The following is a 15,716-nucleotide window of genomic DNA, read 5'->3' as shown; positions in this document are numbered from 1 at the left end:
TACTGGCCACCACTGTCAACAGCAGCCTTCAGCTTCTGCGTTTTGGCAGAACTTGATGTGCTGATATCGCTGCTGTGTAGGCTAGTAAACCTTGTCGCCCTTTTGCAAAGACAACGCAAGAGAAAAGAGAGTACTTGCAGAAATGAATATGAAACCACATTTAGTTTTTTGGCATCTGATGTGTTTTTATTGCACTTTTTCATCAATACAATGGAAATATCTTGGGGACCTGGTGCTTAAAAAAAAAAATCAAAGCCATAGAATTAGTTAAATTCCATGAAGTGTAAAATCTGTTTTGAACAGATTGAAAAATTCAATTTCAGTTAGAACTACATGCAGCTAACTGTCAGAAGCTTACATTATATTTCTCTTTACTGTTGTAAACTTTTGGAACACACAACTCAAAAGGTGAGAAAGCATTCTTTTAAAGGGAATCCACACCAATAATTCCATGTTACTATATTTTTTGATCCCTCCACTGGTAGATTGTTTACATATATTGTTGGCTGTGTTCAGCATTCTGAACAGACGCCCTGAGACTCAACTACTGATCATTAGGACTTGAGTTCTGACGGGAGACAGACAACATTGGTACATTGTCTCTGTTGCCTTCTTTTCACCCAGATTGTCTTGTGCCCTGCATTCGTGTTTGTGACCATTATGGTCCATTATTCGTGCTTGCTCCTTACCTGTCCCGAGTGCTTATCTCCAGTCCTGTGTCATCCCACCCTGCTCCAGCTCTCCTGCCTGCCTGACCTGTCTCTGTCCAAGCCCTGCTCCTGTTCTCCTGTCCCACTGACTGATCTCCCAGTTCCAACCTCTGCCTGTTCCTGGACTTTGCCCTGCCTTCTCCGTACTGCTCTGGTTTGCTTGGACCTTGAGCCCTGCCTGCTGGACTTGACTACGATTCTGCGTAACCTGTATTACTCGGAGTGCTGCACATTGACCCGTTTCCGTTCACTCTGATTAAAGGCTGTTATTTACTCCATCTTAGTGTATGCGCGTGGTTCCGATCGGCTCTCCTTACAAACTTAAAAAGATCAATCACGTTTGTGGACTTTGAAAAATAGAAAATAGAAATTTGATTAGTTTTATGATTTTAATCAAACACCAACATGCATTACAATTCAAAAGTGCCCCTCCCCTGCCATTTCCCCAGAAGAGAGCTGTAAAACATGGATTTGAGAAACAAGCACCAACACAATTAAACACGCCTGCAGATTTCTGTGATTAAAAAAAACCACATTCTACAATACAAAAAATAGGAGAATTTTGTTTTCGAACATCAATTTAAATTTTAATATCACTGAAATAGATCTTTATTTTAGAATTGTAATATGCAGGGATTATGTTGGTGTCTAAAGGACTAAAGTACCGTATATTTCAAATAAATATTGGACCCAGGTCTGCATAAGACTATCTGGCTTAATTAGTCAAACCTGGCCGCATAAGAGTTAAGTCTCAACTGTCAGACATATAAATAGTATACTTCATACATTTCATAAACCTTCTCATTTCATTTTTTAAAGTTCTCCTTTAAGTAATGGACATACACGTAATAAATTACTTGGTACAGACTAAATGGCATTAGCAGTATTGTATCGTGATTTGTATGTAAACACCATTTCTTTACCTATCACACAGCAGACAGATGCCACTGAAATGATTTTCACCATTTCAAGTCTGTTAGACACTTACTCGCTCCTACCTTAAACATCACAATGCACAGGAATTTTACCTGTCAGACAGCTTAATAATAATAATAATAATAATAATAATGTCATAAACATATGAATTGTAATACATACATATGCACTTATTGTTATTATTCCAAGTATTAGTATGGTGGTTGGTATTATTATTTTTCTTATTATTTAGTCAATCATACTTCATTATAAACGATATATCCTCGTGTCAGATTAGCAAACCCTTTTGAAATGTTCTTTCTACAAAAAAAAAATCTACAAAAGCTTACATCTACCAGCACTAAACAGCAAATCCCCAGGTGGCAAAGCCAATAGCACTGCATGAATTCATATACCACTGGGCAATATCCCGACTATATACTTTATGGATATGCTTTTCCCTGATAACTCCGCTCACATGTATGGTGGGGGGGCCACAACCTAAATATTAATTCCATAGGCAAGAAATACATAACTGTGGCTCATATAGTTCCAGTGGCATTGCAATCCCATTGTTAAGATGTTTCACTGATCAATCATACTCAATCATAAGCATTAAATATGAAATTGTTCCAAGACAAGATATTGCACACACAAAACATGTAATAATGTAATAGGTAGGCCTGTGCTTCCCAAACTTTACCCCCCCCCCCATGTATGCTGGTACGCTTATCCTACATGCATAATCATTTCTGATATGATGTGGCTTGAGAGGGTAAACAATCCCTGTAAAACCTCATTAAAAAAATAACAGCTTGTTGAAATGCTGGGATTGCGATGTTGGAATGAAAAGCAGCACTCAGCAGGACCCCAGGACCGAGTTGGAGAAGCACTGGCCTACATCACTACGAGTGAGAAGACTAATAAAACTACACATGCAACAGCTGTGAGTGTAATAGGATCTCTACCGGATTCACGCCTTTCCCTGCTCAAAACGGCAGGGAAGGGAACAGCATTACACAGGTAAGCCGCCATCCCCAGGCAGAAAACTGAGCGTGTGGGATTCTCCTGATTCCTAAAGTCTGCAGATATGTGCTCCAGCTACTGGTTTCCTCAGGGGTGAAAGGTCAACAGTACAGAACAGTGAGAAATTCACAGTCCAGATCAAGGAGATAAAAAAAACAATTCCCTCACCAAATTCATCTTGATGTTCTCTCCAGGTGGAGAGTCCAGGGTTTTTCTCCGTTTGTTCTTGGGGTGATGAAACATTGATAATACTGTTCAATAAAACAAACAACCCTGACATTGTGTTTATATATGGAATGGGTCATAAATACTTTGTCTCATCAGTCCTTAAAAATAATTAAATTCTAATAATAATTAAAATAAGAATTTTTTTTTTTTAAAGAAGAAAAAAACAACAACAACAACAACCCTGGCTTACCCATAACCCCCTCCACACCCCAGTGAGGTGAAGGATGGAATAAGAAAAATGTAGGGAATTAAAGGCTCTGATTACTCGAATTTAGAAATGAAACGAAGAGGTACGGGCCACCCCAGCGGCGGTAACGGGGCCGGAGAGCCGGCGATGGTGGGCGGGCGGGCGGCGCGGGTGTTAGTCAGAGTAGTTGTGGTAGTTCTGCTGGCTCCCGTAGCCGTGGTCCTCGCCGGCGTCCTCGCCGCCCGCCTGCTCGTGGGGGTTGACGCAGTACTTGCTGTCGTACACCTGGCGCGGGAGGCCGTACACCGTCATGCCCGTCTGGGACGCCACCTTGTTGGTGCCCATCTGCAGGGAGACCGTGGCCGTGTCGCACGACTCCATGTCCAGCTTCTTATCGAAGATCTGCCTCTTCGTACCCGGGGCTGTCATCCCGGCCTGGGGCAGAGGAGCAGGCACAGCGGGCATCAACACCTCCAAACCCAGCCCCGGTTCTCCCTTCTCCTGGGTAATTAGTGCTACTGATCTCCACACCCGACTCCCAGGTAAAGGGAGGGTGGAAAAGCAGCGGTTCCCAGCCCCTGGAGAAGTATCATTTGCTGATCCCTGGTATACAGGTTTCAGTCTGTCCTGGTGCGAGCATTCATGACCAAGCACCTTTTCCCTGTTCGACTCGATCCATATGGGACGCACACGATTCTGTCCCGATCCACTGTGGCTCTCCCTCAGAGGGAAACCTCACTATAAATGCACACTGTACATTTTATGCATTATATAGTGATAGAGAACTTGATTTCAAAGATACGGGAGTTGTTAAGGGTTTTTTTGGCAGGAAAACTTGACCAAATTGAGCAGATCTGCATGATGTCAGTTTCAGGACAGGCGCTTGCGCATGTCTGTGAGTGGAAGACGTGGAAACTGCCAAACAGAGCTGAGACTAGGAATACAACCTGAGATCATCTAGAGGGCGCTGCTTTTTTTAAAACCATGCCATAAATGTATAAATATTCCTGTCACTAATACATACACTAATGGAACGTTCATTTCATGCTCAAATAATGCAATTCTAGGTCATGTTAACAACTACATTAGTTAATGGCAATTCTTATTAAAAAGCCCAAATTGTCATTCTAACTATATACACGAGTGGTCATAAATCATTGTAAGAGAAATAAATAATCTTTTCCTCCAGTAAAGTAGACTTCACTCCCCACATATGTATTTCTGTGTACATAAATTAATATAATGTATAAGTGGAAAAGTGGCCTCTCCTCTGGCCTCAGTTGAAGCAAAAAAAAATTCAAAACACTGGGAAAAAAAAAACTTTCTATCATTATACAGATGAAACAAATAAGTATAGATTTTACATATTAAGAACTGTGTAGACATGGAAACCATGAAGATGCTCCCAACCTGATTGGCTCCCTTGTTGGTGCCCATCTGTAGACTGATAGTTGATTGGTCCAGGGGATTGTCCATGCCCGCTTTTGGATCGTACAGGTGGCGTCGTGTGCCATATGAGGTCATGCCTTTCTGACTGGCAAACTTATTAGTGCCCATCTGGGTTGAAAGGTGATAAACAGTGGAATTTATCAGTTAGTATAGTTTTTGAAATAAATCTTTTCCCTTTTTCTCCCAATTTGGTATCTAATCCAATTAGTGTTAGCTGGGGATACACCGCTTACGGCCCCGTCCCTTCGGCGGCCCAGAGGGAGAACAACACGCCTTCTTCAAGCCGTCTCGTCTCACAGCCTGCAACCGTAATTCCGAGGCGCACCGCGGTGCATGCACACAGCGATCCCTACAAGTCCCTGCAGAGTCCCTCGCTCGGAGCAGCGAGCCAATTATGCTGCTCCATGAGAGCTGGTCAAACTCAGCTTTTCACAGGACCGGGAATCGAACCCCGGTCCTCGGTGTGCAACTGTAACAAACTGATGCCTGCATCAAGGTCCGTTACTTCAGCTGTGCGCAACCACGGCCCCGAGACCACTAAACACCCGTAATTCCACTAAACTATGGCTGAGAAACCTCATCTTATGAAAACGTTAATATTTTGCGATAGTGAGCATTCCACAGAGCACTGCTGGCTTGTTCCCAGTTTTGGGACGGTATGTGCATGGTGGATCAACATTTATTTTTAAGTTTTCAAGTTAAAGTTTATTTTTTAACGTGGCTTTGTTTTTCCTGTATTATTTCCGTATGTATGGTTCTCTCAACAATAGTTCTCGAGCATTGTGAATATTATGCTAACAAATTATAGTCTTTTGTGCTTCATGAAATTGAAACTATATAAAATTGTAATGACAAAAATGTTATGACACTTTTTTTTCCCAACAACCGGCACACTGTGTAGTACATAGACATACGAGTAAATGATGGCATTGTATCATGGACCCGTACGTGTAGTGAATTGGTTTCACTCTGGATTAATCCACGTCACTGACCTGCAGCCCAATGATGTTGCGGCCCTCCTTCAGCTGCGAAGGGTTGAACTGCCGCTGCTGCTTCTCAGCATACTTCACCCCAATGTCATATTTACAGTGATAACCTTTGGACTTAGCCTGGAGACACAGTGAAAGCCAGCAAAGTTATCAGGCTTCGTGCTTTTTAAAAGCCTGTATAGACATATACACAAAGAGATAATACTACACACAGACATACACAACGCAAGAGAACTGACAGATACAGATTCTGCTCAATCTCTGCTAATGATGAGTCACATCACAATATCAGCTGAACTTTACAAATAGGGTGAAGATGAACAAACATGGTCAAAATGTGGTTAGACAGCTCTAAGCGTCACACTGTCAGCTCTAAGAGTCAGAAGGTCAGCTCTGAGAGTCAGAAGGTCAGCTCTGAGAGTCAGACGGTCAGCTCTAAGCTTCAGGCGGTCAGTTCCAAGCATCAGATGGTAAGCTCTAAGAGTCAGACGGTCAGCTCTAAGCTTCAGACGGTCAGCTCTAAGCATCAGACGGTCAGTTCCAAGCATCGGACGGTCAGTTCCAAGCATCAGACGGTCAGCTCTAAGTTTCAGACGGTCAGCTCTAAGCTTCAGACGGTCAGCTCTAAGAGTCAGACGGTCAGCTCTAAGCATCAGACGGTCAGCTCTAAGCTTCAGACGGTCAGCTCTAAGAGTCAGACGGTCAGCTCTAAGAGTCAGACGGTCAGCTCTAAGCATCGGACGGTCAGTTCCAAGCATCAGACGGTCAGCTCTAAGCTTCAGACGGTCAACTCTAAGCATCAGACGGTCAGCTCTAAGCTTCAGACGGTCAGCTCTAAGAGTCAGACGGTCAGCTCTAGGCTCACCATCCCAGCCAGGGTGATGAGGGTGCTCTGGACCTGGGTGTGGTTCATGTTCTCGAACAGATCGTTGGCTTCAAAGATGTCATGAGGCTTCAGTCCGTACTCCGTGATGGCTCTGACGAAGTTCCCGATGTTTTCTAACTGTAAAGGAGACAAAGACATGACGTCAAATGGGTCTCTCGATGGGTCTCTCGACAGACAGCATTTCTCTGCAGTTGAAGGTTAAGAACCGCTGATTCTTTGAGATAAAAAACTATGAACTATGCTGCTTGGTACCCTCACCTGACACCCCCTGTTGCTAAGCAAAACTCACTGGTTTCAACGATCATTGATTTGTAACTCCAAACCAAACAGAGGCAGGCTTGGAAGTAAAATTCTATCCTATCCAGCAGGGTTAAGATTGACAAGCGACACAAGGAGGAACTGAGCATTGTTGAGACAGAGGCGGTATGTAAGGCCCATCTAATTACGATGAAGACAGGATGTTTCTAAGCCCAGTGTAAACAGTCAGGTTTGTTTCGGGAGGCAGATCACCTGGTGCCAGTTCTGTGGGGAGTTGCTGATCTTTTTCACAGATCCGGGCTGAAGCTTGTTAATTAATCTAGAAGGAAAAAAAAACAAAAAAAACAGAACAACAGCAAGAATGGATTTACAGGACTGGACCCGAGCCAGGCCGACGGGTCATCACTGCCAGCTGTACGGTCGGCCAAAGATGACATCATTACTCTGCACCGGTGATACCGTTATCAATCAAAACAAACAGGAGTGGGAGTGGTTCCTGTCACCAATTTCATTTCGTTTCAGTTAATCAAATGTAGCGTTTGGCATTTGATGTGTTTGGGTAGTGTGAGAACGCGAGACGGAGTCTGAACGGAGAGAGAAGTTTCCGGCGCCGTGATGTCACTCACTCGCACAGGATGACACCATCTTTTAGCCCCTCCATGAAAGGGTCACCAACCCTGCGGCCGGTCACTTCCTGGATCCACAGCCTCAGCTCCTCTTCCTTGCGGGGGTCATACTTCTGTGCCAGCTGAACAAAGGGGGCAGAGGGAGGTCAAAGGTTAAAGGTTGCGTGGCATCGCCACTCAAATCCCGTTCGCATTCCCCGATTTCCCGAAGGCAGGTGCTCTTTTTACGGTCTCACAGACGAGTGTAGTTTGGGAGCGGCCATGTTTACATTCCACGGAATTAGATAAAAATAATTACTGTATCAACGCAAATGCCAACTCACCGCATATGATGAAATATAAATCTTCACAGTTGAACTTTAAAGTAGTAATTTCACTGAAAACTTTTATTAAGCTTTAATTCCATTCTCATTCAAAGTTTTATAGTCCGTTAACATAGCTGTCTATTATGAAGAAACCCTTTTTGCAAAGAGTGATTTTGTTGTTATTATAATTCCATTATAATAAGGAATTATAATGTAATGGAATAAAACTATGTAATGCATTGCAATTTCCTTTGGGATAATAAAGCTCTCTCATCGTCTGTGAAAGGTGCAGGTGATTCCGTCTACGCTGTAGTGTGCTCGTCAGCTCCTCCCTGTGGATAGTGTGTGCACTGCACACCTGTGGCGTGACAGCCTGTCAGCAACCAGCACCAGCCCTGGGCCCTGACATGAGCATGGGAACGCCTTACGTTCAAATCCCAAGTCCAGCAACAAATAAGTGCACACAAGGGGTAAAAGTCATTGGGAAACTGCAGCATGAAGAAATTAGAATTCATGTTGGAAATGCCATGGCAAGCCCCACCCCCCCCGCCCCGCCCAAAGCTATCCCTCCCCAAATGACATTCTCAGCAATCCCCCCCCCCCCCCCTTTCTGCTTGCTCCCTCTCCTTTCAAGAAATTATTCTGGTTGCAAACAGAGGGAGAGTGATGGGGAGCCAACACAAACAGATATTTGGGCTCATGTTCCATTCCAGTACAGCACACCAAACTTGGGAGAAATCTCTGGCTCCCTCCTTGGCCCGGGCCACAGTCGGAAAGCCGAGCAGAAAAGCCGAGCGGGTCTGCTCCAGAGGCCGCCGGGCCTGTCGGTAGCTGCGGTCTGCCATGGAGTTATTACTTTTTTATTGCAGGGTTGTTTGTGTTTTTGTGTGTGTGTGTGTGTGCGTGTGCGAGTCATCAACAAGGCCTCTGCCAGAACCCCCCTCCTCCCGCCAGGCTGCCCGCAGAGTCAGGGCAGCGAAGGCAACGCCAGAGAGCTAGAAAATACGCTCCGAAAAAAAATCCACTTCACAAATCCGGCCCAAAGAACCGAAATCGGCCTGCACCCCCCCCCCAATCGCTCCGTCCCACATACGAGATTTCAAAACAAAAATAAATTAAGAGTAGCTGGAAGGAAGAAAAAGGGAAAGAAAAGAGCGATGGAAAAGATGAAAAGCCCCGCGAGCGTTGCTTTTTCCACAATCAATCGCTCCGTTGTGACGGCACGAGCGCTCGCTGCTGGCTGTCCTCTCTGTTCTCTCTCTCTCTCTCTCTCTCCTTCCCTCCCTCTCTCTCCCTCTCCCTCTCCCTCTCTCTCTCTCACTCTCTCTCCCTCCCTCCCTCTCTCTCTCTCCCTCCCTCTCTCTCTCTCTCTCTCTCTCTCTCAGACGCACGTTCTCCAGGGCCCCCCCCCCCCTCCTCCTCAGAGCCGCATGCCACAGGGAGGCAAGGACTCCATAAAAGGAGGCAGAAGTCACCTGCCTGCCTGGTAAGCATCACCATGGCAGATCCAGCAGCTGAGAGAACCGTCTAGAAGAAAATCGGCATTGGGTAGCTCCGGTGCTGTAGCAGCCAATGAGATGCCAGAATTCTTTAACTGCTTCTTCCTGAAAGGCCAAAGTCTTTTGAAAAAGTGATGCATATACACCAAATAGCCTCCACAAGCTACTTATAAAACAAGGTATGAAAAAGATGCATTATTACTATATCTATGTACATATAGTACACCTTCTTAAAGAAATCGTAGTCATTATTTAGTATCCGGTCTGTAGTGGGACACACACAGTCCCTGTACAGATCACAGTATTTACTTGTCCCCCCCCCGCACCTCAATATATTTTCTAGCAACGTAAAAATAGTTAAGACCCCATACCCTGGGCTCCCCTTAGGTCCGGGACAGTGCCCCAGTTGAGCCCCCTTATCTGTGGGCCCGTCTCCATCCTATGCTATCCCTCGATGAACACACGTGTGGAGATCACCAAGGAAGAAAATGTAAAAGTAAAAGGGCGGCCTGTAGCGTAGTGGTTAAGGTAAAGGACTGGGACCTGCAAGGTCGGTGGTTCGATCCCCGGTGTAGCCACAATAAGATCCGCACAGCCGTTGGGCCCTTGAGCGTCTGGATAAGAGCGTCTGCCAAATGCCAATAATGTAATGTAATGTAATCTAATGTAAAGTAAATGAAACGGAGGCAACAAGGCCCCCTTTCTCTCACAGGCTTTCTCATGCGTTTTCTTCCCAGTGACTGAGCGCCGTTTCTGTGGAATAGATCTGTGAATGCCTCACTGAGGGCTCCGGGAGCAGACAGAGTGTGGGCGGTTCTTCTACCGCACAACATCACGACATACCACCTCACTGCAGAACAAGTGCGTCTGCACTGCCGGCCACCGCACAAACCCGGCCGTCTCATCAAGCTAAAGAGGAGTCCCTGCCGACTCGAAACGTCTCCAGAATGCCGGGAAAGGCCGCAGTTAAGTTCCCATTTGACTGCGAGATAACATTTTGACGCAGTCTTAAGAGCATTTTTCTCTTCAAGTTCTCTTGCAGTCATAGAAAAATACTCAAGTAACTCATAGTTATCATATAGTCCTGAAAAAAACATCATCGATGCTACAAATCAGGATACACATCATTACAAATGTTCTAAATTAAAATCCTGAAATGGAGGATTTGTTTAGCATTGCTAACATTTCACATGAAATTAAATCTTGTAATTTGCCTTGTAACACCATTGTTCGGTGTTCAGGGAACCAAAGATGGTTAGTTGGGATGCTATACTTGCACAATGAAAAGTTGTAATGTTACATCATGTAACCATTTCATTAAAATGCACAATAAAAGGTACACAATCTTTTTTTAACATAACATTGCAAGATCTGTTCTCACAATGCTAGTACTAACCATACATGGATGTGTATTTATATAGACCTGTAAGGTGGCTGTTTGATTTTCCCCCTCCCGTGTACTGAAAACCAAAAGTCTTGTTATTTTAACTATATCTAAGAGACTATCACATCTACTGTTACTTCCATAAAAAAGTATTACAATTCCCTCTCTTTAACCCTCAGTCTTTCCTTTCCTATTTTTTTTTTTAACCCACTTCACACACATCCAAATTGCAAAAACCGCACGTGAGATTAACGATGAGGACCACATTGTCCCGTGACAAGACAAGAAACAGGGGTTCTAGAAAGTTCTCCCCGGAGTGACAGGCGGGAAAAGAAGCACCGATCCGCACAAAGGCTGTCAGCTCATATGATTCAGACATTCCTGCTGAAAGAAGGGCTTATTGTGCCGTGCCGTCATGCGGAAACGGCTGAACAATCTCCCCCCGCCCGACAGGGGCTTCCCTGGCAGTGTGTACCAGAACTCACCCCCCCCCCCCCTCAAAAACTATTCCTGTCAGATAACGCGGCTACATTTTATGTGGGCCACCCAAGCACTTCGTGCACCATTTGCGGGGACCGCTATAAAAATTACTTAAAAACCCATCCGCCTAGGATGAAGTTGATGGCTAAAATAAAGTTACGTAATAACCGTGTTTTTATAGTCACGGATTGGCAATAATAATTCTCCACGCGAGGATAAAGATTGCGCTTGCGAGTTACGGAGATCAGGCCCACCGCACAACGTGCATCAGCAACAGACACATTCTGACAGGCTGACTAATGGCGAAAAGGGAACAACAGAAGGAGAGAGTATAGGAACACTTTCAAAATGTTAAAACTGTAAAAGGTCAAATAAAAATAAAATAAAAAGGCAGGCTCTTGGAAGCAAGAGCACTTGAAGTATCAGAGGGAATTAAAAAAGAAAAGTGTCGATAAGAAACGTGAAACGGCTGTTATTAAACAGCGGCTGCCATCTGTGTGTTTTTATTGCCGGTCTCCCTCAGTCTTCACTCCATCCCTCACAGGCAACAGCACAAACATTGCCAAGATGGAAAGAAAAGCACAGTCAATATTAATTTCATAGATCAGAGAAGAGCACCCCATTTTACCTGCCTGTGACCGTCTAATAGCACAAAGCACATTCTTTAGGGTTAAAATAGGATTAATAGTGAGCTCATCTAGTATACACGCACTGAGCACTTTAGCACACCTACTTATTCATGTGATTATCTAAACAGCCAATCATATGGCAGCAGTGCAATGTATTAAATAATTCAGATATGGGTCAGGATAATGATGGCTTCGGGTAATCTTCACATCAACCATCAGAATTGAGAAGAAATGTGATCGAAGTGACTTTGACCATGTAATGATTGTTGGTGCCAGACAGGGTGATTTAGTGTATCTCAGAAACTGCTGATCTCCTGGGAGTTTCAGGCACACTAGTCTCCAGAGTTTGCAGAGAATGGTATGAAAAACAAAAAACATCCAGTGAGCAGCAGTTCTACGAGCAGAAATTCTTTTTAAAGAGAGAGGTACGAGGAGAATGGCCAGACTGGTCAAAGCTGATAGGAATGTGACAGTAACGCAAATAACCACACATTACAACAGTGGTATGCATCTCTGAACACACAACGCTTCAAAACTCTAAGTGGATAGGCTACAGCAGCAGAAGACTTAATAAGTCTAAAAATATAAGTCTAATAAATACTTAATAAAGTGTAATACACTCAGTGAGCACTTTATTAGGTAGACCTGTACACCAGCAGGTTAATGCAGATATTTAATCAGCCAATATGACTGCTGAGATGGCAGCAACTAAATGCCTAAAATCATGCAGACATGGTCAAGAGGTTCAACTGTTTTTCAGACCAAATGTCAGAATGGGGAATAAATGTGAACTAAGTGACTTTAAAATCTGTAATAGTTGATTCTATTTGTAGGCCTGCCTCATCGCTGCCCCATTAAATTGGACAGAACAGGTTTCAGTGTGTCTCCCAGAGCTCAAGCTGCAGCCTCTTTAGCTCTGCAGCCAACCATCAGTGCTGCACAGTCAGTGCGCAACTGGACCCAGTCACTGCGTCACTGGACACAGACACAGTGCAACTGGACACAGTCACTGCGTCACTGGACACAGACACAGTGCAACTGGACACAGTCACTGCGTCACTGGACCCGGCAGCCACTGGACTGAGTCGCAGCACAACTGGACACAGCAGTCACTAGACACAGTAACAGTGCAACTGGACACAGCACAGTCACTGCGCCACTGGACACAGTCACTGTGTCACTGAATCCAGCAATCACAGTGCAACTGGACAGTCACTGCATCACTGGACCCAGCAAAGTCACTGTGCCACTGGACACTCGGCACACAGTTGGCACAGACAGACCCCCCCAATCTACCAGAGGAGCCCCCCTATTGAGGAAAGAGACAGTGAACAACCTGCAGATTCCCACCCTCCCTCTCTCACTCACTCAGGAGGACTTTGCATCAGGATACATGACTGCATTGAAAGTCTGTTCCAAATGAATATGAATATTCACAGTAAATTAAACTGCATGTATGAGCTGCGCAATCGTGTTGCTAAGTATTTAGGTAGTACCTTATTTTTTTGTTTTGTTTTGAGCAATACTTTCAATCAGGTTTATCCATTTAGGCCCAGTCCGAGTACACCGAGAACGCAGAATTCAAAGCCCCGATAACAGCAAGAATATAAACAGTACTCAAAATTACAGAGGCCTGGGCAAAGCTTGGTTCTACCCGTTTCTGGAGTGGTCTCGTTTGCCCACTGTCAATTGCTATTCATTTTGGCAGATGACAAATTATTCCCGGCCTATTTTACAGCACTACAATCTGATTCTTTTTCAATTCCACTTGCTGCGACATGCGTCACTTGATGCATTTCACGAAGTAATATTGTTACAGGCCACTACATAACAGCTAAACTGTTATCCTGCACTTCACTTGAACTGGTGGCATCTTATTTCTCACACGTTTAAACTGTGAACACATGTAGCAAATTTGTTAGGTTTTCATTTCATTTACACTTTGCTTGTGCGCCTCTTCAGCGAAAGGTTCCTGAATTGAGAAAAGGCTTAACGTCAAAGCACCAAGGGAGGACGCGTGGTTTGCGCAGGCTAGCGCAGCATCCTCTTGAGCTGCCCCAGGCTTGGCAAAACAGTGTTTTCAGCGTGGTTTCGCGTCTCTTCGTCAACCTACCTTGATTTTGACTTCTGCTGACATTCCAAAAGAAGGTCCTCTACTGAAATGGGTTGTCATTGTGCTCTTTGATCGTTAACAATTGATTATTAAACTAGCAATAACGCAGGCTGAAAAGCAGAAAATCGATGTAAATTCCTACGAACAGCTGTGGAAAAGACAAAGATGACGATAGTACATATGTGTCACGTTCCTGTCCCCTTTTCGCTTCACTTGGAGTGAGCTTGGACCACTTCGCAGAACTTTTCTCAATCGCAATCTTTTTTAAACTCTTCCCATCTGTGCGTGCCCAGAGCGTGGAATGATTGACCAGGGCCACCGTCCAATCACGACGTTGTCTCTTACTCTCAGTGATGTCAGCGGCATGGCATTAGCCCCGAGTCGTGTCAGTTTTTCCACCACCTTCAGATCAGATTAATAAATGGATGCTTTTCATGTGTGTCAGATTTGTATTGCTCATCTAATCGCAACTTGCATTCCCTTTCAAACAAATTACTACGATTAATCTTTTATACATGCCAACTATTGAATGTATGTAATCTCAGCTTCATGATCACTTGGAAATCCAGTTATTTGACTACATTAAAGTTGAGTTGAGTTTATACGGTGTATACTGCCATTAAATATAATCTTATTTCTGACTCTTAATTGACCCAAAATGCATTTGTTATCTTGTGCCCCCTCACAGAAACGCGATTTCTTTGATAGTTACATTACAGTACTTTGCTTACTCTTTTAATCATCATTTACTGCTTACGCATTGCCGTAGTTGTAAAGTGATTGACAATTTATAGGCCTTTAAAGAATTTATATCCTGCTATTTTATCGTAACAGTATAGCTTTCATTTGCATCATCATTCTGATTTTGTATTTTATTGGTCGTAATTTTAAATATTGAGTCTCGCCAAGGCATAAACTGCTGTAAGTTGTATTATTTAATTTAGCTTTATCTTTTGATAGGCTTCCATAAAGTTAGTTGATATTGTGAATTACTTCCTCGAAAGTTTTCCTTTCACAGCAATCTTGTTGGCGGCTATCTTGTACCAATGTTTACATGTATAATTGGATATTTAATGTGCTAATTGTCGCGCTATCACAACTTTTCTGTTCTTTTTTTTAGAAGCAGCGTTGTGACTGTAGTGAAAGTCATCGTGCCACGTAGTAGTTATTGATTACCAGTCATTTTCCTAAACTACATTACATTACATTACGTGGCATTTAGCAGACGCTCTTATCCAGAGCGACGTACAACACTAAAATTATCAACAGCATCCCTGTACCCCAGAGAACTATCAAAGACCCGAGGCCCTCTGCGGAGGCTCTCACCCAATATCCCTGCCCCATTCCCAATGCGTTTGATGTGATCATTACTGTGAGCTCCGACTCAGAGCCCTGATGTCACCAGGAACGCCGGGAGCAATGAGTCCATTTTCCCATTAGCCCGCCTGCGTGTCACCGTGCCGATGGTGCAGAACAAAGGAATGGAATGCAGGGTAAATGGCTGCCATTTGAGGGGGGGGGGGGGGGGGGGGAGAGACACTACAGCCCCCTTGATAGACGGATCCACATGTCTCTGGGGTTAGGCCTACCAGAAGGCTATTAACCGACGTTAGGAGACATTTCCAGAGATGAGTTGGAGATATCCATAGGACACAGGGTGAGACAGCGAGGAGTAGAATCAGGGGAGCCATTTTGCAAGACATCGGTGTATCTAGGGCCCGATTAATGATTCTGAAAGGGTAAAACTGTGGTTGATGCATTTTACTACTTTTGGCTTTTGGCTAACTGACATCTATTAACAGACTTAGTTTGTGTATGTCAAAACGACAATTCCTGTCAGTATTACAAAAGACTAGATACCAAAACTAAACAGCAGCCAAGCACTCAATGCGTAAAACAAGTTTGTTATTAAAATAATTACGGATTCAGTTAAAAGCGGTTCCGTTTTTAATAATTTCTGAATATTAAGAATACATTTAATAATTCGGAAACAAAAGATGCAGATAAAAATGCAAGATTAACAGGAGAATGC

At 44.0% G+C, this 15,716-nt stretch overlaps 1 protein-coding gene across 2 annotated transcripts; it reads right to left on the bottom strand.

Annotated features, from left to right (window-relative positions):
- Positions 1-659: 659 nt before the first annotated feature.
- Positions 660-13,902, bottom strand: LOC133114603 (calponin-1-like). Of its 2 annotated transcripts, none has more exons than XM_061224130.1 (7): positions 13,685-13,902; positions 7,275-7,396; positions 6,901-6,967; positions 6,370-6,507; positions 5,508-5,624; positions 4,477-4,623; positions 660-3,501 (listed from the first exon to the last, which is right to left on the bottom strand). In XM_061224130.1, the coding sequence occupies exons 1-7, from the start codon at positions 13,742-13,744 to the stop codon at positions 3,241-3,243; spliced, it is 912 nt and encodes a 303-aa protein (XP_061080114.1). In that variant the 5' UTR covers positions 13,745-13,902; the 3' UTR covers positions 660-3,240. The 2 variants fall into 2 exon arrangements, with proteins under 2 accessions (XP_061080114.1, XP_061080115.1); XM_061224131.1 differs by lacking the exon at positions 13,685-13,902 and adding an exon at positions 7,598-7,678.
- Between the last annotated feature and the right edge of the window lie 1,814 nt (positions 13,903-15,716).

This window comes from Conger conger, chromosome 16 (genome assembly GCF_963514075.1).
Source record: "Conger conger chromosome 16, fConCon1.1, whole genome shotgun sequence".
Lineage (NCBI taxonomy): Eukaryota > Metazoa > Chordata > Actinopteri > Anguilliformes > Congridae > Conger > Conger conger.
This window is presented reverse-complemented; position numbering and strand designations above follow the sequence as displayed.

Coding starts and splice junctions, on each gene's coding strand:
- LOC133114603 (XM_061224130.1), bottom strand. CDS start 13,744: ATGACAACCCATTTCAGTAGAGGACCTTCTTTTGGAATGTCAGCAGAA. Junction 5,625..6,369: donor TCATCACCCTGGCTGGGATG/GTGAGCCTAGAG, acceptor CTGTGTCTCCAG/GCTAAGTCCAAAGGTTATCA. Junction 4,624..5,507: donor GCAACATCATTGGGCTGCAG/GTCAGTGACGTG, acceptor CTTTCAACCCAG/ATGGGCACTAATAAGTTTGC.